The 26,178-nt window shown below is 36.9% G+C and overlaps 3 protein-coding genes across 4 annotated transcripts; 2 read left to right on the top strand and 1 right to left on the bottom strand.

Annotated features, from left to right (window-relative positions):
- Window positions 1-44: 44 nt before the first annotated feature.
- On the top strand, window positions 45-4,085 carry LOC139140888 (UPF0538 protein C2orf76 homolog). Of its 2 annotated transcripts, XM_070710360.1 has the most exons (5): window positions 45-131; window positions 301-426; window positions 1,574-1,662; window positions 2,012-2,096; window positions 3,827-4,085. In XM_070710360.1, exons 2-5 carry the CDS (start codon window positions 306-308, stop codon window positions 3,901-3,903), a joined length of 372 nt encoding a protein of 123 aa, XP_070566461.1. In that variant the 5' UTR covers window positions 45-131; window positions 301-305; the 3' UTR covers window positions 3,904-4,085. The 2 variants fall into 2 exon arrangements, with proteins under 2 accessions (XP_070566461.1, XP_070566460.1); XM_070710359.1 differs by having other exon boundaries at window positions 108-426.
- Window positions 4,086-4,728: 643 nt separating this feature from the next.
- Window positions 4,729-9,831, bottom strand: LOC139140887 (calaxin-like). Its single transcript, XM_070710357.1, has 6 exons — window positions 9,690-9,831; window positions 8,631-8,771; window positions 7,459-7,563; window positions 7,194-7,345; window positions 6,107-6,211; window positions 4,729-5,507 (listed from the first exon to the last, which is right to left on the bottom strand). Exons 1-6 carry the CDS (start codon window positions 9,757-9,759, stop codon window positions 5,430-5,432), a joined length of 651 nt encoding a protein of 216 aa, XP_070566458.1. The 5' UTR covers window positions 9,760-9,831; the 3' UTR covers window positions 4,729-5,429.
- Window positions 9,832-9,859: 28 nt separating this feature from the next.
- LOC139140886 (glycylpeptide N-tetradecanoyltransferase 2-like) lies at window positions 9,860-24,484 on the top strand. Its single transcript, XM_070710356.1, has 13 exons — window positions 9,860-10,200; window positions 12,916-13,012; window positions 13,586-13,736; window positions 13,936-14,060; window positions 15,151-15,242; window positions 15,672-15,788; window positions 16,517-16,687; window positions 17,056-17,164; window positions 18,024-18,134; window positions 18,890-18,949; window positions 19,932-20,096; window positions 21,113-21,250; window positions 21,570-24,484. The coding sequence occupies exons 1-13, from the start codon at window positions 10,094-10,096 to the stop codon at window positions 21,588-21,590; spliced, it is 1,464 nt and encodes a 487-aa protein (XP_070566457.1). The 5' UTR covers window positions 9,860-10,093; the 3' UTR covers window positions 21,591-24,484.
- The last annotated feature ends 1,694 nt before the right edge of the window (window positions 24,485-26,178 follow it).

The raw sequence follows: 26,178 nt of genomic DNA, 5'->3' as shown, positions 1-26,178 counted from the left end.
GCCAAGTCCGTAAAAGAGTGACAACCTCAAAAGTCGCAAACATTTTAAAAGGAGCAGTCATTGCAGCGTAAACTGTGGTGTGTGGAACTACCGAAAGTTTTCCAGGCTGGTCTGCTCCATCCATATTACACGTAAAGTCCGATATCTATGCCACTTTTCTGAGGTTAAAAGCAGTGTTTGTCATCAGACTGTATAGTCTTTCTTCTTCCTAACCCATTCACCATGGTCCTGGCAAAAATGTGTACATGATCATACATCATTACATGTTGAGTATATATCATATGTCTTTAAATTGTAAAGTTACTATGGCAACGTTGACGGTTCGTCTCATCCGATCCTTTGAACATCGCAATATCAAACCACTTGTCTTCAGAAATGTTGACCTTGAACTTACAACCAAAGAATTCATTCGTCTTATCAACAAAGGTGAGACATTGCATGACAACTGGTGTAGTTATCTTTAAAGACTTTAATACACTTGCACACTTTCATTTGGCAGCACCTTCAAAAAAGACCCATGATCTTGTCATTTTTCTTTTTGCTGTATTTTTTATAGGCGTTTTCACATGTATCAACTGGATTATTACTGTCTCTCGTGGTGAGATGCAAATCTTTGGATGCTCAATTGTTTTATTCATAAAATTGTTACAGATTGTAACAGTCAGTACAATTAACTGTCCGTATCTTCTTTTCCAAGTTATATTTGAATGTGCCTAGCAGTAGAATTAATTTGAGAAAGAACTTTCAGACTATTGTTTTAAGTTGTACAAGCAATTTTAACCCTTTGAGTGCCAAAGACAATTTTTGTTGCCTTTACAAAGTACACCCCAGTCAAATGTTTTCATAATTTTGCCAAAATTTTGATAAAAATCTGTAGCCATTGAAATGTGATGTCTATTTGCTCCAAAATTATTGAAACAAATACCGAAAAATTCATAAATATTGGTAAAATGTTGCACTCAATTTTTGGGGAAAATTACAGCACTCAAATGGTTAATGACTTCTGCAAAGCAGACCCACTTATTGATCAGTCAAGTCCAGCCCTACCTTTCGTAGAAAAGTCTGTAAAACTTGCTTAATCATTTTTTGAATATCTTTGCTTATTTTATCCTTGTTGTAATTTTTGTTTTTCTTTTTTCTTTGTACTTTTTTTTTCAGTTTTCAACCTTTGTGTAAGGTTTAATTTTATGGTGGTTGTAAATGGGCCTATGGCCTGTTGTCAAAATAAATAAATAAATAAATGTATAAATACATAGAAAAAATAAATGTAAGTTGGGTAGGCTTGTTAAAGAAATGATATCAAGCAAGTGTTCTGGCAATTAAAACTTGCCATAATAAATCAATCACTTTATTGATTAAGAACTCACAGGGAATTCACACATAAAAAAAGCTCTGGTAAATTACAGACATTTGAGAAAGCCATTCTTGTAACCTTTGTATTTGGGAAAATGCACTATAGCAAATACAGAAAGACATGAATATTCTGTCCACTGCTGCATCTGAAGAAGACTATTATACAATTCTATGTATTTTGTATGTTATTTGTGAATTTTTAAAATGTTATCAATTTCAGAAATTCAGGAAAGGCCTGGGATACCTCCACCATTTAAGAAATACTCGTATGACACACTGAAGGTTTTACACTCAGCCCATGGTACCAAGGTATGTCAATGTGCAAATAGTTGTGTTCAATCAGACTGTGTCCAAAATTCTTGTTTGCCGAAGTCATGAAGGTCAGCTGGTCATGTGACATAGCACAACATTGCATGATGTGAAGCCACTGTAGGTTGAACATGGCAAGAAATGCATGCTGCTTCTGGAGGAATAAACACACACTACAGAAACTAAACTTTCCAAAAAATTTATTACCTCATATATTAAAAAAAACGTAATTTAATATTTTAGCTGAATGCACTCCATTGAAATATGTGGCAAAACAGATCCTTATATGTTTTATCATACAACACATGTGTACAGCATACATTTTCAATTCCCTTTTTTTTCATGCAAGCCCAATGATCTTGTGATCAACCTTGAGGATGATGATATTCTTATTCTTGAAGAAGATACGAGATTGCGTGACTGCAGGGGTGTAGGTAAGTATGACAATATCATCATCATATACACAAGCAGGGGTGACTCCTTTAAATCCATTAAGCTCCCTTTGGCTCTAAACCTGACTTTCCTGAAAGAAACAGTGCGGAAAATTGATCCAAAGTTGAACCTTTAGTGCTAGAAGTGTTACAATAGTTAAAATAACTATATATGAATTAATCAGTAATGTTTACATATGAGTTGCTTGACTTCTATGATTGCTTTAGGATTTTTTAATGTGCTATAGTTTCAGTATAATAGTTGTTGCATGAATTTGAAGTGAACTGAGTCAGATAAGTTTTCTTATTCAGCAGAGACAGTGATGAATATTAATTATTTCATCCTTCAGTCTGCTTTTGGAAGTTGTTTGCGCAGCATGACTGACTATCTCTTTGAAAAAACAATCTAGGCTAGATTCTATTTCCATGTGGATAGTACCAAGTGATATCTGAATTGATAACATTTGCTAGCTTTTCTTTTTAAAAGTGGAAATTGATAGTACTTGTGAAGTATGATTCTCCTTACATATCTACTCTGTGTTGCTGCAATCTTCAGTCCTGACACCATCTCTCACGTCAAACATGTAGAGCTTTTGCAGTAAATTTTTAACTGACTTCCAACAGCAATAGCGGTAGCCTGACATGCCTCCCATTGCCCACTCAAGATGAGATGTTAGTTAGTTTGAGATGTTAATATACTCAGAGTATTGATGTATGAGAAATCCACACCATGATTGCTGCCTATTATGTAACACCACATTATTAATTTTATCAACTTAATAATCTGCCTTGACTTGGCCTGCAGATTACAGAACTGTGAACTTTATAGGATTGAAGAAACTGTAGGCTGACATTAATTTGATATTGATCCACACAATAATCGTAATTTACTAAGGGACGACGTCAAAAGATCGATGTTTGAAAAAAAACTTAATTGCTTAAGTTTGGGGTGGGGGGTTTTTGGCCAAATTAATTTCTGTGCAGTCAAAAACGATTTAACGTCTTTATGGCAAATTTTACGATTTCAAGGCTGATTTTGTACGCTAAAACCGATCCAGTCACCTGTATTTTTGTTACTTTATAATGGTTGTCAATTTTTATTTAATTCAAAGGTACATTGGTACGTCGTTTGAAAGAATTAGTACAGGGTATGAGTCCGCAATGTTTTTCAATTTTAGGTCAGTTAAGTTAGAAGGGGGAGTGGGGGGGTCTGAGGCCAAACTTAAGCAATTAAGTTAGATTTATTATATTGAACTTTTGATGTTGCCCTAATACCTTGCAAGACATCAATGTGTATAACTTAAATTTTCATGATTTATTATGGACCCCCTGTATCAGAACCAATCCCCCCTCAAAAAGTTTGAACAGTGGGGACATTCCCCCACCCTTATGAAAGAAATCTGAAGAAAACACTGCAAAAAATAGAAGTACACTGCCAGTACAGTATAGTGTGACTACTGGTCCATCAGTGACACACCTCTTTTCACTCTCCAAACAGTGGTGGCGCTCTCACTTTCATGCACTTCCACTTGGCGAGAGAGCAGAGCGGAAGTGCAACAAAAGTGATAGCGCCACCACTGTTTAGAGTGTGATCTCTTTTACTATGTATGAATAATGAAAACTTGCCTGATCAAGTAACTTAAAGGCACTCAACAAGCACTTGGGTAGTCATTTTTGGAAACAACATCTGGAGCAAAGCTTAATCAAACCTGTTTTTGTCTTTAATGTATCAGCACATGAAACCGAGCTTTCTTATTTCAAACGTGAAGATTACGACAAATACAAGGCCAACCCAACGCTCAAATGGTAAAGTACAAACTTGGGTGGATTTTCAATCAGCATCAAGGAATGAGGAGAATAAAATACCAGCTTCATCTATTTGACACCCACCCGATATGTAAGTGGTACCAACTTCCAAGACAAGTGTTTGCCAGGGAATGATGTTTTGTTTGAGATAACACTTCTATGACATGAGGGCTTAACTATTTCAACATATCAATTAAAATGAACAATTTGATAAGCTAGTGAACATCAAAGCCTTTGAAAATACATTACAATTTATTGTATTTAAATTCCGTCAAATTATCTTGGTAAGAATATTGCAAGACCACCTGTCTCTGCGTTGAGGATCATGTTTGTTGATAGCATAATTATTCCATGGAAAGATTCTGCAAGACTGGAAACGGATGTCAATACATTGCATGTGTTTGCACTGAATCCCACATTACACTATTAGACTTTGTTGTATTGAGCATGCGTATTTTACAAAGATCGTTTCTTTGCATCGTCATAGCCACTGCAAACCTGCAAATGTAAACATTTCAGTATTTTGTGTGGACATTCCTGCTGGGCAGTGTTTTTTTGAAGGACAGTATCCTGGAAAATTTTACAGGTGTACCCTGTGTTAAATTAATGATATAATCAGGGATTACTGAAATGGGTTGCAAATCTTTACCTGTGAACACACCAGATCTTTGCAGAAACACTGTTGACTGTATGTCAAGGACACTATAAGTGACCCAATGTCATGGTTCTGAAAAGATTGATAGCTACATATATGTGGGTGAGTCAGGGATGGTACAAGTAAGTGTAGGCATATTCTGATGATAATGGTCATACTCAATTACACACGTACTTATTTTGTTACTTTAAACAATAATTTTATTGTAAAATATGTACAGGAGAACAATATGTGAATTTTACAAAGAAACACTGGTTATGGAAGGAAGTAGACATTCGACTTGACTCTATATACTCTACATCTCACAGCCCCTTGTCAGCAATGCAAACAATTGTATCCACTTCATCACCCTCTGACTGTGCAATAATGACCTGACAAAATTTGAGGGCTCACACCAGCAATGTCATCAAAAAGCCTTGAATATAAAGAGCTGTCAGGATGTCTGCCTGGACACTTAAAGGAAAAGAATGAAATGTATTATCTATACACCAAATGTAAAAATGATTCTGTAAAAAGTATTAGTTATGCCAAACATGCTGCATTGTTCATGACCTAATACCTGTAAAAAGTGTTGTCTACACTTATATGTATGCTTGACACCATTTCTACAAATAAATGACCCTGAAAGCAGACTGTATTTATTCGCTGGTCTCAATCAATTAACCATCATTTTATTGTGTCTTTTATATAATGCAAAAATAAACTTTTTGACCCAGAACTTGGCAGTTCATAAATTACAACCATTTATAGATAAGGTGGTCCATAACCACCTCTCTATATTTTACCAGCAATAAAGCAGTTCCTTAACAATTGACGTTATCAAAGTATTTAGTGTTCATTTGTTCTTGTGTGTCTTCCTTTCATTCATGTCTGTCCTACTTTTTCTTCTTGTTTTTATCGCAACCACTGTATTCTGGTGTGTCTGAAAATGTCAGGAGATATGCCCATCTGCTCTGTAAGTGTGAAAAAAGACAATGGATCAATGATTTCAAAATGGAATTGAATTTTCTGTGACAAAAAAATATTTCTGTTAAGGCAAGAATGCGCCTTGGGGACATATCCGGACTCTCGAACTTTTACAATTTTTTTCTGATATACCACTTGTGAGGGTTCATTTTCAAGCTCATGGTGCAAGAAAACTTTTCACCAGCTTAGTTTCTCGAAATTCGAAAATTTTACTTTTCTCCATAGAGTTAACACAGGGACGGCGGCCATTTTGAATTTTAAATATCGGTAAATCTTGGGGTATTTGTTTCTCTGGTACCAAAATTTGCACGGTTACCCCGATTTTTATTCTTGATTTTGAAAGAGAATGGTTGAAAGATTCCCTCAAGGAAAGTTTGAGCAAAAGTTTACGTCTTTCACTTTTGAGACGCATACTACCTTAATGAAGCGCATGCTGCTCTTCAAATCTGTCAGAAAATCCCAGGGCAGGGAGTTCAATAAGCACTGTTTAAGCACTACCATGCAATAGCAATACTTTGAAGCCATTGGCTGTGACTGTCATTCTTGAATTTGACTACATCAGTTTTGCACACTATGGGAGACTTACTTTTGCATCTGGAAGGCATGGTCCAAAAGCCTCCAGCAGTAATGGTTCCTCCTCAGTTGCTTTCTTGAAGTCGTTATATGAAAGCCTGCTATCATGATCAAAATCCTGATATGAAAAAAAGACAAAAGCAAACATTACACGATTGCATTTTAGATACTGTATAAGATTTCAACATTCAAACATTGTTTTGAGGGCAGCAAGACTTTACCCTTTTCACTTGTTTTACAGGTGCATATGTCCAAGCACACCTGTTATAAAGAACTAGGGGAGGAGGGGACAGACATATCAAATGGACATTAATATTTCAGAGTAGTGAAAGGACACCCTGGGTCTGTCGATTACAAGCACCGTAAGGGAACATTTGGTCTGAGTTTTGATAATGGTTGACAGATGCATCATGTGCAATAGACTTTTGTATTAAACATATTGCAATACAGTAGCCCAGGGCCGACTTTGGTTGAATGAAGAGAGCTTGCTGGTCCTCCCAGCCTTTGTATTTACACATGTGAAAGGCAAAGGCAATGATATCAATATTCTAGTCGCCTTGTAATATGAACGTTACTGCAAAATGTCTAACTCACGGCTGTGCAAGGGAGTTCTGTCAACTTAAAAAGTTTGCAACCTTTTAGAAAAATCAGTATAGTTTATTCAAGTATGGTGGGAAACATCCACTCCTCATACAGTACAGAGTATAGCAGCTTATATGAGTATATTTGTTCGCAATTATTGTAATATCAAGGGGGTTCATTGTCTTGTGTGTCATTAGGGCTGAGTAAAATGGATTTGACAATAAAGATATTGCTCATATCTATTCTAAAGATACACATGACTGACACAGAAGAACACACCCATTCTCGAGGAGTCCCCCCCCCCCCTCCATCCTGCACTGATATCTTTCACTATGTGTGTTGCATACCCAATTATTCTGATGTAGAAATCATAGGTGTTGCGCAAGAGTGAAAATCATACAAGAACCATCACTTTGATAGATCATTTTCTTTTCAACATTCTTCCTCTTCGTATGATCTTTAGAAATTTAAATATTGGAATACAAGGCCCAGCAGCTTTGCAGAAAAAAGCCACCTACCATCTTCTTCAATGTGATTTCAACTAAATCTTTGATTCCCTCATCCGGATCTTCTTCTGTTGACTGTTTGACCATGCTTGTCTTTAACATGTGAAACATTTCTTCTCTGGAGATGTATCCATCACCATTTAGGTCATAGACGTCAAAGCAGTCTGTAGTTAAAAACACACCATCAAGTATCAAATGAGACCTGATTACTGATATATTTTCCATTTTTGAGAGAACAAAATTTGTACCACGATAGTTTAATATGTGTCATACTCACATAGTGTCTGTTCTTCTTTGTTTCCTCTGAGAAACACTGAAAGTCCCTTGACCCATTCTATCTGGTTCACATAACTATCAGAGTCCTTATCAAACGCTCTGAACACTGCAACAAGATGTGAGAGCACAATTTGAGTAACATGGTTTCCAAAAGCATTCAGCTATAAGCTGTCATCAACTGTCCAGGTAATGTCATAGTCTTCCCATTATGTGGTACCAGTAATGTCAAAGTGTCACACACTAGCATGACAGATTTTTAAAAGTCTTTGGATAATCTTTTTGGATTCTTGGAGTGAGTGCCAAGCTCACTGGTCAAAACATAAGTGTAATGCACTGGATTTTTAGAGTATCACACCCAAGCAAGCCCTTTCATCATCACACTTTTCTACCACTTTCTTTCTCTTTCTCATTTACCATTCATTCACTATTTATTCATATCATTTGGTAATTACATCTGTCAATTGACATGCAGAACCTCCTTATCATGTCGGACAGTCTGTTTATCAGACATAAACAAAATGTAGTATCATACATGTAAGTATTGAATTCTTAAATCAAGTACGCAGTGTTTGTTTTAACAACAGGAATGGCCACTCTCTCAGCCTACATACATACATGTATAGAGAGATACGAAAAAGAATAGCATCATTTCTTAGTATGTAGGGCATTTCAATAATATTTTTCAAAATTAATATTTTGAAATAGAAAAAGAATTCCACCCTGTTCAAGTTAAGAGTTAATTTGACATTACACAGGCCAGGTATACCTAGAAGGCAGAGACAAATTTCAAATTCACGTGACTTGACGTTTTGATCTGTATTTGGTATTAAACGATAAATTGTGAAAACTGGGTGAGGTCACCATCTGATTGTATTAAGTTATTATTTTTGTGCATCTAAAGACATCCATGATCCATAAATTTCATGACATGATTAACACATTCTGCTTCGTAGCAGAATGTGTTATGCATGTAACCGAGAGACGACTTAGAGTGACACACTTTGTAATTTCAAATTATCTGGTTGTAGTACGACATATATAGTAATACAGTTCTCATCAATAGGCTGTAAGCTGACTGACTTGAGTGCAGGCCTAAAAGTTTCTATCAATGGACTGTAACGTAGCCAGTTTCAAAGACGGTACCAAAAGAGATACAAATATGGCACTATATACCTCTATCCATAAGAATATCATCTGTCATGTTGAATGTGTTGTGCAGGATATCACGGAATGTGTTTCTGTCCAGTTTCTTCGCATTGTCTTTCAATACCTTCTTGAAGTGGCCTAGCAGTGCTTCAATTTCTTGCTTGGTGACTAAATAAAAGATCAAGAGTTAAATCCTGTGAGTTTTTACACACTTGCGCAAGTTCCATAACGCACAGATGTTTTTTGATAATGGCAACATCTTCCTACAAGGTTAAAATTTTACAAATATTATCAGTCATTTTACTGAAGTTTCCCGGCGAACACACAGGGGATATCATAAATGGTACTAACGTACCTATGTCTAGCTATTGGTCCATAGCTGTAGTGCTTTTGGATGGGATTTCTGCCTTTTACGGGCTGGTTTTGACTTTCACGTTTTTAACCCTTAAAAACGTAAAAGTCAAAACCAACCTGTAAATGGCAGGAATCCCGTCCGAAAACACCACAGCTATGGACCCATAGCTATACATTAAGAATCAAAGCATAGACCCTCGTTTTTCTCGAGGGTCTATGATCAAAGCAAGAGACGTAATCATCCAGGTATTGATTCACTACCACAATCTTATGTCTCGGCCATCAGCCCTTGTTCATTTGCTTTGATATTTAAAGGAATTATTAGTCCCTTAAGTTTTACATTTTGTACATGTACTGAAATACAAAGACCCATCTGGACTTTCAACACATTTCTATTGTAACCTTGTAGTTGTATCTCCATAAAAAAGCACATCTGGAGGTTTTAAATTTTTATTTACACAAAACGATGTCATCATGGCTGCCACTTTAGCACCGGTTAAAGAGCATACATATCCATGCAGAACACTGCTTTAGGTCAACGTTCCATCACAAAATTACTGGAAGCTTGCGAAATTTACACAAAAACATCTCATGTCCCACCAAAGTTCAAGGGATATACCGCAAGATATCCCTGTCACTGGGTGTTTACATCTGTGACTGTGGACAGTCGACAGCACTTCTACATAGCCGACAGAGGATAAGTATGCAATCTTCTTTGAGATCTATACTTACAGTGCGTCTCCTTGAACAAAGTATCCACAAGCTTCTTCTCCACATTTTTCTTTTGGATTGATGACGACATTTTGAAGGGAGAAGTTGATACCACAGTCAGACGGGTTGTGGTCGACAGGATGATGATGGACCCTGTTGCTTTGTTTTGGTCGTCAAGTACAATGCGCATGTGCAAGTATAAATGGCTTCCCAGACCACAATGCTGTTCGCAGGAAATGTGGCTCGAATGCACATAAAAATTCAACAGAACATGTTTTTCTTTTTGACAGAAATATAAGCGACAACCCAGCAAATTATGTCTTAGGATATGCAATAGAAGTTTTGCCTGTTTGACATAGTTAACAAGGAATTATTATAACACTTACCAAAATGTTTCATGAAAGAGGACACTGGTCCATTCCAACATGGCGGACACAGACGAGAACGCCGGAGAGTCAAAAGTGGTTGAAATCGAGCAAGACGCCAGTGCTTTTGATGGCGACAATGAGGACGAAGGGGCTCCAGATAACTTGTAAGTATTTAAACATTCAGTCTTTAAATTCACTGGTGTTCTTATTAATTTTTACGTTCCCACAGAAATCGAATTTCCAATTCGCTATGTCAGAGTGTCACCCTGGGCCTGGCCATTCAAACTAGAGAAAAATGTCAGTGCGTGCTTCAGCGCCAAATATGTATCTTAAGTTCGTGTAGTACGTTTCTTTCCCGATTTCATTAATTGTCAGAGCCTACTCTATCATGCATTAATCATATCCTTTGTCAGTATAGTTGCATTATCGTAATCACGATGAGAGAACACGGAGAAGGCAAAACCATCTATTTCTTCCCTTTTCCTCAAGTACTACAGCTCTGGCTGGAAAGCACATGCGTTTGTTCGGTTGTTCATTTGGTTTGGTCCAGCCCACTGCGATGTGAAACGAACCGTAGCGCAGTGTCTACTGCAGTGCACTGTTACTGTATATATTTGATACTTGTTCGCATGTGCCTTTACTTTCACTAAGCTGATAAGTAATGTTCAATGAAAGAGACAGCAAGTACTATACTATAGGCGAGGGACCGTAGTCAAGACAAAATGAATGAGCGTGCGATCAAACGAAGGCTACCCTGTCGTGTGAGACTGAGAGCATGTTTCATGCGAGGCTGGGTGGATATTTCAATTATCAGTATTTGTACAAGAAAATGTATGTCCTCATTCTGGCCGAACAACAAGCAGAATAAATAATTTTCAGTTCCATAAGTACACAAGTTTAAAACAAAGCAAACTAGGTATATGAATGAAAAGAATTAATTTGAAAATGGCATATTGGTAGTTATATCATACCAGTATATTGATGGCACAAATACAGCAATCTGATGAATCTGATAGGTCGAGACATGAAAAGAACCATGGTATATTGGCGATATACCACGGCAGGCATAGGCGCGAGCTCTCAGCTTGAGCAACAATCTGTTTTTGACGTTCAATGCCAGAATTTTAATATACTGCTATGATATAATAGCAATAAATCACACCCAGCAACAGTATACCACTCGATTTTGACCAGTTTACTTCATATATGCACTTGCTATCGCTCAAGCATATATGTCGTTAACTGGTCAAAATCTTGTGGTATACCATCGCTGGGTGTGCTTTATTGCTTTAATAATATGCAATTATTGAAAGTGTATTCCAATATCACATGCCAAACTGATAGGCTGAAATCTGAAAATTTGTAAATACGTAACCAAATTCAGGCATTTTCCTAACAAGTCCTCATGGTAATTGAAGTTCACATTCTGTTATGTGACATAAAGATATTTAAACAGAGTTTGCGTTTACGCAAAAAACGTGCGTATTTACGCATTGAAATTGACTTTCTACACATTTTTTCATTGTTACACGTTTTCTATACGCAAAGGAAAACAGTAAAAATGTTTCTGAAAGCACTCCCCTTGACTGAGCTTAGGCGACAACCAGACGAGATGAGTGCCCGTTTGACATTAAATTTGTTGCAACATTTCTGTCAATCACTCATTTTGTGTGGAAAGTTTCGGATTCTCTGGGCGTGGTCTGAAAAATCGGCATCGTAGTCTAAAGGCACATTATCATGTCAGCTGTGCCTATGAATTACGTTGCTAATTTTCAGGCCAGCGATGGTTTCTAAAACTTATAACACAAAGTGAGTGATTGACAGAAATGTTGCAACAAATTAAATGCCAACTGTGCAATCTCATCGTGTCTCACTGTCCCCAAATTTGATGAAAGCACACATGCAGCATGGCGTCGAAGCAAACAACACTATTTTCTTTCAACTTTGCTCCATGAGTTCGTGAAAAAAATGATTCAGAGGGTCAATCGAAAGACACTACCGGGCAACCCAACATGGAGAACACGGAGAAGCGCAGTTAAAAATTGAACCCATGTCGGAATCCACGACGTATTGTCCTTTTATCGCCGATACAACAACAGGGGATCAGCGCCACAGTGAAACCGTGAGCCGTGATGAAGATGCACCGGTTACCAAAAAATCCCGTCCACAACAACACGCAGGCTACCAAGAGCAGTGGAAGACTGAATATCCATGGTTATGTTTTGATGTAATCAACAACAAGACAGTGCTGTACTGCCAATTATGTGAATAAATGGAAAGCGGAATGCATTTACCCATGGTTCGGCCGATGTACAGAAATCCGCTGTCAAAAGGCATATCAAGACTGGATAAGCTGCAATAACTCTAACTTTGGGTTGCCCGATGTGTTTTGACGGTCGCATGTATACCTTTGCTGTTACTTTTCAGCATGTTTGAAACACAGCCAGGTTGTTCAAGTTGTTCGTTAAACTGTTTCCATTAAAATGATCTTACATCGTTCAATCCGAATATGTAGTGTAGGTTTATTGAACGGCACATTGTATTTTGCAGTCAGTTTAAATTTTTCATGGATCGAGTGTGCAAGTGAAATTACGCACTCAAATACAGCCATTACGCAATTTTAGCAGACTAATGCGTATGCCGTACGCGAGGAGAAAAAAGTTACCGTGAACACTGTTTAAATATATTTTTGTCTTTTGCATATTATTACTTCTGTTCATTTGGGATGTGAATTGGTGAGAGTCAGATTTCAGGCTTCTTTCCTGTTGACTTGTCAAAATAAATAACTAGAAAGAAATATCTACAGTTAATTAAAAATAAAAGAACATCCCAAATGAAATATTTAAGACTACATTTTATTCTGTCTGCCTTTTCTCTAGGGAACAGGGTGGTGCTAAGAAAAAGAGTAAGAAGAAAAAGAAGAAAAAGACAGCAACATCAGTAACTGATGGCGATGATAAAGATGCCACAGCAATGGTATTGTGAAATAACTCATTTCTTAAATCAAGGATTCTTCTGGTGCCCCATACAGTGACAGCCAGCTGCTATGAATTTTAATGGAGGTCACATGTCCCGCAAATAAACCTTTTCCATTATTTCATGTGAATTAATCTCAGACATAAAGTGAGACAGGGTCTTCAATACATTTATTGTAAAATATAAAACATAATTTGAAAATTGTGCAGTTGATCTATTGTGCATTGATTGATTCACAACTAAGGTTACTTAACTCACAGGCCTTTGACATTGGAGGGTCTGCTGAACAGTAAGCTGTTTGTACTGATTTCTTGCCACCGCTTAATTTCACTACCTTGGCTTGGCCCATATGCAATTGTTTTTCAGAAGTGAGTTCAGGCCTATACACAGGGACTGAAAAGTTAACATAGCTAATATCATGCAACAAAGCTTTTGAATAGATAGGTCAAATAAGGTCACATGCAAATGGAAGGAAACATCTTGATATGGCCCAACTGGGATACAAGTGTGCTAGTTGATCAATAGTATGCTCCTGACCCAGTACAACATCAGTTTGTTTCTGTCTTTGGATAGGCACAAGTATCCCAACCAGTTGCCAAGCTGCAGGAAATTCAGAGAGCCATAGAACTGCTTGGTATCCAACAAAAGGCTGCACCAAAAACAGAGGAAGAAGCCAAGAGGAAGTCCTATGAATTCTGGGATACACAGCCGGTGCCAAAAATCAGTATGTATGAGTATTACCAGTGCTGACAATATGTAAGTGTTGCACTGATGAATTTAGTATCAGTTTTAGCATGTGTTGTAATCTAGTTATCATACTGAAGTTGCTGTTTACTTTTACAAGGATTAGATGTCGCTCTGTCTCTTGAAAGATCAGTAATTTTACCTTAAAGGGACAATGTGTCATTTACTTTTATTAACAGATGAAAAGATAGAAGAAAAGATTAATGAGCCAGTAGAACCAGATAAGACTGACATCAGACAGGATCCATACTCCCTGCCTGCAGGATTCAAGTGGGATATCATTGACATTACAAATCCAGCATCGGTGAGTTCTGTACAATTTCTTCAAAACGGTTTTTGGCTCATTGAAATGGTAATTGGTGTCTCTGTTCAGAGTGACAACAGTCACTGTTCAAGAGAATTTTACTTAAGTGTTCAGCGTTCTCAACATCTCAGAAAAAACCGAGGACAACCAATTTACAGAACAATACATAATTTGCATATTCTTTTGTTGTGCAAATATATTCTTGTTTAGTTATCAACATATGAATAGATTTCACCAAAAACAGAGGGATGGCCTAGCCCTACCTATGCCCTTGTGGAAAACCCAGTGCTGTTAGTTTTCAGGAAATATACGCTTTAGTGTGTGTTCCAAATCAACTTGTCTGAAACTTCAGCACTATTCTCACAGCCATAGGTGAGCATGAATGGCTTAATTGTCAAACGAAGATATGGACGAGATTTCATCTGGTGTGTGTGAATGTTGTTTCTCAATTTTTTTTAAGTTTATGTATTAAAACTATTATATGTTGTGGTATTTTTAAAGCCCCACTAGTTGTAACTATTAAAATTTGTTGACCTCAAAATATCTTCCTATTCTTTCATGGGTTTCTCTGAATCCTATCCTCTAGAGGGTCCGGATATGGGCTTTACTGCATTAGGAAACCATTCCTTTGTGAAACATTTTAATGGTCGTTTTGATTTCCTACCATTTTCAAAAACTGGTAATAATACAACGGAAACAGAACATTCAATGTCACAGTTGAAAACATTCACCCCAATGCATTACATTGGACTAGCCTGTGCAGTTTATTGTAAGATTTCAGTGCAGATTTGGACAGTATCCACAGTTTTTGCTTTTCTGCATTGGGCTGCAATTTAATGTTTGGGCAAACATTTAATTGCAGTGTAATCTTTATCTTGTTCAAAATTGCATATACAGTCCCAGCGGGTAGTTAACAATATGTGTGTACACACCTAAATTAGTACATTCTCACAAACTTATTTTAGCCTGAAAGTAAAATAAAAAAAATAATGCTAAAAGATACAGTTTGTGGAGCTTTAATCATCCAGAGTTTCCAATTGGTTAACAATCAGATCTTACCTTGCTGTACTTTTGGATTTTTGTGTTTCAGCTGAGTGAGTTGTACACGTTGCTGAATGAAAATTATGTGGAGGATGACGACAATATGTTTAGATTTGACTATTCACCAGAATTTCTCAAGTGGTAAGTTTCTAAGTTTGCTGTCAAAGTGCTCATGAACATCTCTGTGTCTTCTCACTCACGTTTCTGAACTCTCAGAGTCAATGAAGGAATTTGCTTTCCAAAACAGGAATTACTTTGTGTCAGCCCTATACCAGTGCATGTAATATGTGACATTTTCTGTGTGTCAAGGAGAGCTATTCTGAGTCAGCCGTATAATGTCTTAGCCACAGATTGCAAGTTAGAGTGGGTATTTATGCACATGATGAAATGTACCTGTGACACTACAGATCTGTGGAGTCACAGTGGTTTACATTTCTTCACCAGTGTACAGCTTGTTAAGACTCATTTTTAAACGATTAGGGAAAGTAACCTTTTTACCGATGTTAATGATAATCAGATGCAGTGAAAAAGATGCAGTGATAACAAGCCAAAGTGATGTTTATTTTTCAGGGCACTGACTCCACCAGGCTGGTTGAGTGAATGGCACTGTGGTGTGAGAGTAGCATCAAACAACAAATTAGTGGGATATATAAGCGGTGTACCAGCAACAATAAGAGTCTATGATCAGTAAGTAATGGATAGTACATATTATGCCATTGCCCTTTCTTTGATATCAACTGTCGCAAATGATTTCATAACCTCAATATAAGTTTCATAAAGGAAATGATCATTCACTGCTGGTGCGTGTGTATATGACAATTTAGAAACCTGTATGGGTCTTTCACCTGATAAGTTCTGTAATTGCTCATCAAGGGTAAATTTGAAATGGGCTTACTTCCATACATTACCTTCTTCAACACTCTTTAAATGTCATCACTTTCCAAATCTCCTTGGATCATATCAGCACTTATTACACTTTTACGGAACTGCGTCTGAAGAGACAATTTAAAACTTCAAAACAGACATTGACTTAGGATGAGCTTGCTCATCCTGACTCTTTCAACCATTCCCTTTCAAAATCAAGAATAAAACTTGCAAATTGTGGTACTAGAGAAACAATTAACACAATATTTACCAATATTGAAAATTCAAAATGGCTGCCATCCCTGTGTTAACTCTATGAAGAAAAATAAAATTTTTGAATTCCAAGAAACCAAAACAGTGAAAAGTTTTCTCAAAGTAAGAGCTTTAAAATGAGCCCCCACAAGTGGTAGATCGGAAAGAAAGTTAGAGAGTGTGAATATCTGTCCCCTTATCTTAAAAAAGACTTGAGGTACGTATTCACAATAATCATTCACACCTGTTTGGTGAAATTAAATCTTACCTTATAATTTCCCCATCACCCAATGGTGCAGTGAGCAGAAGATGGTAGAAATAAACTTCCTGTGTGTCCACAAGAAGCTGCGTTCTAAGAGAGTGGCCCCTGTGCTGATCAGAGAAATCACTAGAAGAGTACATTTACAGGGCATATTTCAAGCAGTCTACACAGCAGGTGTTGTGCTACCTAAACCGGTGGCTACATGTAGGTAAGTATCAAATGGTCACAGAATGAGGCTTTAATGTAACTTGTAATGTGTCCCTCATGAGAGTATGATAATGCTTTTTATTAGCGCCAAACACCGGCTGCATTTTGACAATGTGTATGGATTATTGCATTTGATAAATTACTGTTGTTCAAAGTATCTAACGCTAATGAATATTCATTCATTCAATCAATCAGTCAATCTTTTATTACTCATATTTATTCATTCGTTAATTTATTCATTCATTCACACATTCATCCATACATATGCTAAATATTTCTTCCTTCCTAGTAAAGACACATCCATTGATGGAGATTATCATCTGAAAAGTAATATTGCCATTCAAAGTGTGTCTCTGTTTTCTGTTCCAGATACTGGCATAGATCACTGAACCCCAGGAAACTAATTGAGGTCAAATTTTCTCACCTTAGTAAGAATATGACAATGCAGAGAACTATCAAACTTTATAGGCTACCAGAGGTGAGAAACAACAAACAAACTCTGCCACTTGTTCAGACTCATTTGGTCCAAAAATCCAACGTTGTTGAGTCCTTGTTGCATGATACAGGTTTCATAGTGCATATGATACGTCCCTACTTTATGGAAAATTCATTGTTGGTTCAAGGAACGGAAGAAGAAAATTTGGACCACTATTCTAATATGTAACAACAGAGCTTGGACACCAAAAGGCCATAGAAATATTTTCAGCATGCATTTGGAAATTATGAACCTTTTGGGTTTTCAAATTTCATCTATCGATGGGTTCTCTGTAGAGCAATATCATCACTACACAAACCTAGCCCTGGACCCCCTAGCTAAAGATATTTGACAACAAGTGCCTACTGTGTCCACTGTTCTCCATGTATGCTTCATTTTCACTTTGGCTTTTGCTAAGTTTCTCATCCCCGTGTAGATGGACAAAAGCCAGCTGCATCAGCCTTTTTCGTCTGACTCACTTGAAAGAAAGATAATATAATTATAAAAAATGACTGTGATATGGCACAGCAGAACATGTTATTATCTGTGAGATCACATGCATGCAGTTCTACAAGTGAACTGACCATTGTCATCTTTCTACATGTCAGAATTACCCTTGTACCTGAAATAACTTTTTATTTACTTTCATGTCAGTGCTTTGATATTGTGAGCTCAAAATAAAACAAAAAGCACAACAAATGAACCCAAAAAAATGTGTGATCACATCATTTTTGTAAGAAACAAAGGATGAGAAACAAACCTATATCCTAATAATTACTTGTCTCTCCAATTTTTTGCTGGGACATTTATGATGCCTCTGCAGGTATGTTTTCTGATTTTATTCAAATTAAATATTTGACAGGAAACTAAGACTCCAAATCTCAGACCACTCACTAGGAAAGACGTACGTCAGTGCTGTACCCTTCTCAACAATTATCAAAGAAAGTTTGAGTTATCACCAGTGCTTAATCCGGTAAGGTGCACAGTTTCATCAACATAGCTTTCTGTAATATGGCTTTGTGTATTAGGTGCCCAGCATAGCAATGCACTACAAGACTAAACTGTTGAACACATCTCAATTGATTTTTTGATACAGACCACAAAATGTTTCACTGAACCTTTAATCATGTCAGGCTGCAAGCAGAGTTGAGGTTGTGCACAGTTGACCAGTATTTCAGTATTGTTTCAAGAAGTTGAATAACACGAACTACTTTTTGCATCAAACAAAATTTATGAAATAAAGCTGAAAAAAGTGACTTTGTCCCTTTAACCCTTGTACCATCATAGTTTGGTCCAAACCCATATACCAATTGAGTTCAAAATAAAAAGCACTGCCAGAAATGTCTTCATACCACAGTAAGTCTCATGTGTTAACAGAGTCATGAAAGTACGCAAGACCACAACTTTCACCAATGAAGGCAATGCAAGTTCATGATCGACTGTGTTGAAAGCAAAGTGGACACACAACAAACAATGACTTCCTTGCAATTGGATTCAGTGTTGTGAAACTTAAAAACATTGGCAAATGTCATTGCATACAGTGACAGATTTAAACATCCATAGCAAATAGCTCAGCTTTGGCAATTGCAAATCCATGGAAAATCCATCCTGGAAAAGTCCTAAAAAAAGACACTTTCTCCAAGAAAGTCATTCAGACAAAATAATCAAAATTACAAAATGATCAGGTCATACTACAGTTTTTATCTGTGTTTTTTTTTATATCCACAGACGGAGTTTGCTCACTGGTTCTTACCTAGGGAAGGAATTATAGATACCTATGTAGTTGAAGTAAGCATTTTTCTGTTGTATTTTCATTCCATTCACACGGTACAAGTAAATCATGGTGTGATGTATATTTTTTGCAAAGATGACAATGAATAGTTACGAGCTTTGTACCTTTCATCAGTAGTTCCACAAAATTCTGCCTCGAAGGTGAATCAAGAGTTAGGAAAGATCATTTCACAGTTGACCACAATCCTAAAGGGGGCATCACATGGTACTTTTCATCAGTTGTACCAAGAATTCCTACATCGAATCTGCATCTGTTAATAGGAGAGTTCTATTCAAACTCTATCACTACAGTTTTTAAGTTCACATGGTGCTTTTGTCAAGAGTATTTGCTGCTTTAGAATAAGTGAAAGTGACAGTATGTGGTAAAGTAGTTCTTATGCAAATGAGAACCTACAACTACATTTCTTTAACTATGATAAACATTGACGTTCCTGGACTGATACACTCCAGCTCATTTTGTCTCCCTTTGCTATACTCATAGATAAACTGAGATGCCTGAATGCATTTGTATACCACCTGAAGTTTACTAACACAAAGGTTATTTTCTTATGTCAGAGAGATTGCCGTATATAAGTCGCCCTTGTGCTCACTTTAATACCATATAAGGATGAAGATCATGACACCATAGTCCTAGTCACATGATTTTGTCGACGTGTATTGCCATTATGCCATTGCCATTAATTAATACAAAGTGTGCTGAATAATTAGTCAGATATTTTACTGTGACTTTGTAAGCAAGTCTTTTTACGGCACACCAAGGATACTACCCTAACTACTGTCTACTAAATTATAGATACACAAAGGGACAAATTGATCCAAAGAAGATAAAGACATCTTCAGAACCAAAGCATTACATGTAAATTTCCACTGTCCACACTCACTTATCTGCAATAAGAGCTCGCCATGCCAGTGACACTGTAAAAAGTGCTAAAGGTACAAGATAAATCCAATGAGAGGCTGTTTGTTTGTTTTTTTCCAGAATGAAGGTGTAATAACAGACTTTTTCAGTTTTTACACACTTCCCTCGTCTATCATGCACCACCCACAACACAAGAAACTTCAAGCAGCCTACTGTTTCTATAATGTTGCTACCAAGACACCGCTCGTGGATCTCATCCAAGACGCATTGATCATAGCAAAACAGGTAAGGTTATCAGAGCATCTGCAGATTTGTAGATGAATACGTGTCTGTGATGTCATAGGAATTTGCTGTGATGTCATGGGATTCTGTTGTAATGTCACAAAATTCTGTTTGAGGATGCGTGGTGGTTTTTGCCTGGCATTTGTCAATGCAATCAGAGGTTCCTCTTGAAGATTGATGTATCTGCTGATAATAAACTTACATCCAGGACTTAAAGGAAAAACATTTTTGGTTTGTGATTGTAAAATTGTGTATTAAAGAGTGCATACAAACAAATAGTGCGTACAAACAAATAGTATGGCTTGAACATTTTTATACATCTTTTGTTCATAGTTTAATCGTTTCCCAACCCTTTCCATTTATCACCGTTAGGACAAGTTGGTGAAAACCAGTGAATCATAATATATCACTGTTACATATGTTTAGAAGCTGAACCATTACAAGACAGCAGATTTCACTTGTCTTGCTATTAAAGATATACAGGAACTTAAACTTGACCTGATAGTCCCAATAACATATTTTAAGAGACTTGGCCATTGCAAGACACATAATTTCACCGACAGGTCCTGTTAAGATGTGTGCAAAAACTTGGCCCGATAGTTATAGTGTATATTACTTCAGTGTGTGTCTCAGTGACTTTTCTAGTACGTGGATCGGTGAGCTGATGTTGAATGACTTGAACTGAACAGGGCAAATATCAAAATAGAATCTGAGTTGCATGAAACGTAAGACAATAATCCATGAAGTAGTGTTACTCCTGTTACTTTCTTGATGTGCCACAGTTGCAATACTCGATTGGCAACAAATGGCTTGAACAAATAAATTTCTCTGTATCACAGCTTCCCAAATCTAGGCAAATGAGAAAAGACAAATGTATGCAGCCAAAAAGTATAAAACTCTTCCACAATTTGTATGATAAACCTGTTCCAGGTTTTACCACTCTCTATTGGGCTAATTCAGGTACTCTGCAAGAAAGTCAGGCTGGAAAGCATCATTGAAATATTTTCTTTGCCTTGCAGAAAGATTTTGATGTGTTTAATGCATTGGATCTTATGGAGAACAAGTCATTCCTTGAGAAGCTAAAGTTTGGTATCGGTGATGGTAATTTGCAGTACTATCTTTACAACTGGAGGTGCCCATCAATGCAGGCTGAAAAGGTAACCCATGAACTCTGAGAGACAAAGTCTCTCTGTAACATATTTTGTCACATGCCTTGTGTATCAAACATTGCACACCTCATAAGATTCAATGGTAATTTGTGGATGATGTATTCAGGCTGCATAGTCATCATTTGACTGAAAGTGAACTGGAACTATTTTCAAATGGACAGTTCGAGATTTAAAAGTGATTCAATTACATGTTTGACATAGGAAATACGTTCATATCCATGTGTTGTGATGTCTGACTATAATAGTTGACATGTTCAGCAGTAAATTGATCATTGATCAAAAACATTTTTTTTCCCTTCATTTTCAGGTTGGGCTTGTTCTTCAGTGAGAAACTTGAAATAGTTTTCATAGTGTGTCAAAACTTCAAGTCTGCAGTAAAAAAAAGGAATATTACATTACCAGACTTCATCCTAAATCTAGGTGATCTTTTAGCAAAATAAATCAAATATGTGTTATCTGATTAAGTGCTAGGCTTTCCCACTGATGATTATTTATCTGTAAATTGACCAATCACACATGAGATGTCATCGTTATCTAGTTTGGTACATGCTTTACATAATTATCATTCTCTCTGAGATGGAAGCCCTTACTAAATACGGTGCTGATGGTAGTTCAACTCACTTTTGCTCTAAGGTGCATCGAGCAGTCGACTGTAAAAATCAACACCTGTACCTCCTATGTAGTGTATGTGTCCCACTTCAAAAACAACAATTGTCAGATGTTGTTTTGAAATGGTCGTTAAAATGCAGATTTATTTGCTCCAGCCGTTGGACTGTCTGCTCACCCTACCTTTAAATATCAGGTATAGCATGTGCAATACCTTTATCATTATCAAGGACAGTTTATACTTGAGGACGTGGTGTTTTTGACATCTGTAAATATTATTCTAGAGCCTTTTTAGTCAGACATACCTTTGGCTATTTGCTTCTAATACAGTATACTACAATGAGAGAGATAATGCACATTGATTTTTTGCACGGTTTGATCCAGTATGACTGTCTTTGAGCAAGGTGTTATATTACAATGTCATGACACTGAGAGCTGTTGTAGTTAAATTTGCTGATCTCTTTGAATTTCTGAACAACTTCCCAAATTTAGTTTGCACACTAGTCCATCCATTGTTCATAGGGTAATCTGATGTGACATTTTATATTTTAACTCTCAGAGCCATAAAGTTGACATACCTTGACCTGATTTTCCCATAAAACCTGAATCATGGACAACTCTGTATAACTGACGTATTTCAAAAAAATTGTTCAAGGTTTGATTCAGTATGGCTGTGAGACAAGCATTTTGTTGAAATCTTTACAGGATATGTCCAGAGATTTCTTTAAGATAGAATGCGCCTCGGGAACAGATTTGCATACACTTAATTTTTTCAAATTCTGTTCTGATCCACCACTTGTAAAGTTTCATTTCAAAGCCCTTGGAGTGAGAAACACTTTGCAGTATTTTTAAAATAGAAAATTCTATTTTTCTCCATAGAGTTAACACAAAGCGGTTCCTTTTTTGAATTTCCAATGTCAGTAAATTTTCGGTAATTTGTTTCTGAAATACTGATGTCTGCACGATGACCCCTGAATTTTATTCGTGATTTTGAAGGAGAATGGTTAAAAGTTGCCGTGAGGCAAGTTTGAGCAAAAGTTTAAGTCTTTTGGTTCTGAGGAACATACTACCTTAAAGCTTGCACAATGTCAACAGATAGAGCCTGCCACAGAGAACATAATTATGTCATCAGATATCTAATTTGTTACCTGCAATCCACTTAAAGAAGCTTTTTCATGTCTCCCTTTTACTTGAGGGTAATTCAGTATATGAGCAACATTAATTGATGCTGAATATGGTCTTGACATATATACTGGCATACAGAATTCAGAGTCCTACCAAAGAGACAGGGGTTTACGAGGGGGAGTACCTAAGCCTATGTTATTTTTACGATGGATGTGGTTGAAAATGAGAATTTGTCCACATCAGATATTTCACCCAAAGCAATACAGTCAAAAGTTCAAGGTTTAATGTAAGATAGACAATATATTGCCCCAAAACTTTGAGCGTTACCTACAATGAAACAAGGGGCACTACACGAGAAATGTAAGTTAAGACATTTGAAAGACTGTTGAGTCTAGTTTTCAGAGAAGAAGTGCAACCAGATAGTTGTAATGTGGTTGAAATAACCCATGGCTATTTCTCTTTACCAGACATTTCCCACCTCCTGGAGTTTTATTTTATTTGATGACAATGATGCTCTGCATTGAGCCGTCGGATAACTTTCAAAGACACTAAATTTTCATGGGAATTTGAAACTGCTCACAAAAAACAAGGTGTTGTAAATTTAATTAGTCAATATGTCTGTAATTTTATGTGGTAGCCTGAATGATCTGAGCAGTTGAGACATTTTGTAAGTGAGACGGTAAATTGCAGTGCTCTAGAATGCCTGCAGTTTAGACCACAGGCACTCGTTGGTTGGTCTGCTTCATTGATACATAGTCTGCTGGATCAATAGTACACAAGTGTACAAGCAGATTACCCAGCCCATAGGGGCCTGTGGTTTGGACCCAGATATACAAGAGTGGTGTTGTAACATATTCAACTGTTTTTTTCTCCAAAAGTTCCGTGCAGGCAGGTCTTCAGATCATCTGATTGCCAGGCAAATATTTAACCAATCTGCCAGAGACAATATACTAGTCATAGAGCATCATATAGAACATTCTTCATGTAGTACGTAGTGTGTACAAGTTGTGTAGTCCGTCTGTATTCTGATGCTATTTATTGCTTGCAGAAATAAAAGATTAGGGTTGGGGAGTTGGTCATCCCAAACATTGGATTTGAACCTAACTAGAATATTCAAAATAAACTTGAAACTTGAATCAAACTTTTCAAATGTAAGGTAAAGTTTGATAGTTTCTTTTCAAGACTTGCTTGAAAGATCAAGCACTCTGAAGTTTCAGATTCATCATCTAATTTCAGGAAAGATTGTTGACAAGATCTTCCTTTTTTGTTAACCCCAAGGATTACTTTACTTTTTGTACTTGACAGCTTTTTCAGCATTTTTCTAAAGACAAGAATGTGAATTGTATTTGTGTGTATGTAGTTACACACCACGCGACTTTTTTTTTTAAATTTAATTCAAAACACTTTTCCAGGTTATGATGTCAACCAACCATTTGGATGTTACTTCCACTGCACTTGTACCAAGCAGATAAATAAATTTTGAAAATCCAATTTTTTTTAATTGTGTTATGGCTTTGTTTGTTTGTGTTTATGCGTGTGTGGGAGGGTGGGGGGGGGGGGGGGGGGGGAGAGTGAACCATATGCAGGACCCAAATATTCACTAGGGCACAGACAGACTTAGTTCAAGTCAGAGAATTAAAAAAAAATAAATCATTTGCAACAGTTTCTCTTGTGTCTCTTCTATTTCATACAAACCTATTTGAAATTGGGCAGCCCAGGCCAGGTTTTCCTAGCGATTGAACGCTTTGAGTCTGTGCAGTAGTTAGTTTCTGCCGGATTCACTGTATCACGTGCACCTTACTCATCGCGTTCACCCTACTCGTCGTGTTCAACAAACTCATGTTTCATCATCACGTTCAGCCCACTCACACATTAACAAATCACAGACTTGACAACTCCCCTTTATCACATTTACCCCTAGTGAAAACAACACAAATCTTTGCGTTCACCCAACTAACACATTCTCATTATGTACTCAGTATTCACAGCACATGCACATAGCAGAACACTGCATTGCAGAGCACCAGCTTTTTCAAGTTGTGCAATATTAGATTGAGGCAATAAGTAATTGACAACAGTAAATCGGATTAAGTAACAGTGTCAAACTTAACAAAGTACAACGTAGTAATGTTAAATGGTACTTATAGGCAACAGCAGATTGCGAGTGTACTGCACTCTGTCAGCCCACAATCAGATCAAAATCAGATGTACTGATGGCACTGTGGGAACACACAAAGGTAAAAAATAGTTACCATCTCTACATCTGATTTTCATCAAATTATGTCAAACAACTAAACCTGTATGCTTCTTTTATAACTATCCAGGCTGGTTGACACATTTTACCAACTTGAACAGCATTTCAGGTGATGAGAGCAGAGCAATATGCTTGGGCTTGGGGAGTTCTGGAATAAAGTAATTGAATATTTTCTGAAAAATTATTCTCATGGTGTGGAATAGTAAAGGTTTGAGTCAAACTGCAAAATCTGACAGAATGCTAATGACTGCACAATACTGAAGAATTTCAAATGGATTCTCTCATGTGAGTCTTCAAGCAGTTACAGCAGGACCCTGAAGATGGCTGGCACTACTGCCACAAGGCGACTTTGCATAACAAAGGTGTATGAATATTTCCGCTATGTATCATGTTCAGATGCAAGCACCATGGGAAAACTCAGTTCCCTGAAGTTTTCCCAAATCATGAATGTAACAGCCTAAAACATTCTTAACCCTTTGAGTGCTATTTTTTTGCCTTTATAAAATATAGCCTTGTCAATTCTTTTCAGATTTTTGCAAAAATTTTGATAAAAAACTAGCCAATGGAAAGTGATGTCCATTTGGTCCAAAATAATAAAAAGATTACAGAAAAATTCAGAAAGATTGAAAAAATATTGCACAAAATTTTGGTCACAGCACTCAAAGGGTTAAAGTATTGGATTTTGTTATCAAACATATCAAACAGTCACCTTTACTTGAACTTTAGTAAGGTCTCAGTCACCCTGCATTTTCAAACAGGTAAATCACCATATTTTGACAATTTGTGGAAGTCGGACCAGTTATCTCCGAGCACTGCTGATGAGTTAAGTCTGCTTCTATACATGAAAAACGTCTATATCTACCATAAAGTTATAACCCAAAAAAGTTAGAGGTGAATTTTACTGACACAGAGTGATGAAACTACTCCATAA

This window comes from Ptychodera flava, chromosome 9 (genome assembly GCF_041260155.1).
Source record: "Ptychodera flava strain L36383 chromosome 9, AS_Pfla_20210202, whole genome shotgun sequence".
NCBI lineage: Eukaryota > Metazoa > Hemichordata > Enteropneusta > Ptychoderidae > Ptychodera > Ptychodera flava.
This window is presented reverse-complemented; position numbering and strand designations above follow the sequence as displayed.

What these genes read in the sequence shown, in the direction of transcription:
- LOC139140888 (XM_070710359.1), top strand. Translation starts at nt 246, where the DNA reads ATGATCATACATCATTACATGTTGAGTATATATCATATGTCTTTAAAT. An exon ending in CATTCGTCTTATCAACAAAG is followed by an intron (nt 427 to 1,573) that starts GTGAGACATTGC and finishes TATCAATTTCAG; the next exon opens with AAATTCAGGAAAGGCCTGGG. An exon ending in GCGTGACTGCAGGGGTGTAG is followed by an intron (nt 2,097 to 3,826) that starts GTAAGTATGACA and finishes TTAATGTATCAG; the next exon opens with CACATGAAACCGAGCTTTCT.
- LOC139140887 (XM_070710357.1), bottom strand. Translation starts at nt 9,759, where the DNA reads ATGTCGTCATCAATCCAAAAGAAAAATGTGGAGAAGAAGCTTGTGGAT. An exon ending in TGATATTCTTATGGATAGAG is followed by an intron (nt 7,564 to 8,630) that starts GTATATAGTGCC and finishes ATCTTGTTGCAG; the next exon opens with TGTTCAGAGCGTTTGATAAG. An exon ending in CATGCCTTCCAGATGCAAAA is followed by an intron (nt 5,508 to 6,106) that starts GTAAGTCTCCCA and finishes TCACACTTACAG; the next exon opens with AGCAGATGGGCATATCTCCT.
- LOC139140886 (XM_070710356.1), top strand. Translation starts at nt 10,094, where the DNA reads ATGGCGGACACAGACGAGAACGCCGGAGAGTCAAAAGTGGTTGAAATC. An exon ending in ATAAAGATGCCACAGCAATG is followed by an intron (nt 13,013 to 13,585) that starts GTATTGTGAAAT and finishes GTCTTTGGATAG; the next exon opens with GCACAAGTATCCCAACCAGT. An exon ending in CATCAATGCAGGCTGAAAAG is followed by an intron (nt 21,251 to 21,569) that starts GTAACCCATGAA and finishes CTTCATTTTCAG; the next exon opens with GTTGGGCTTGTTCTTCAGTG.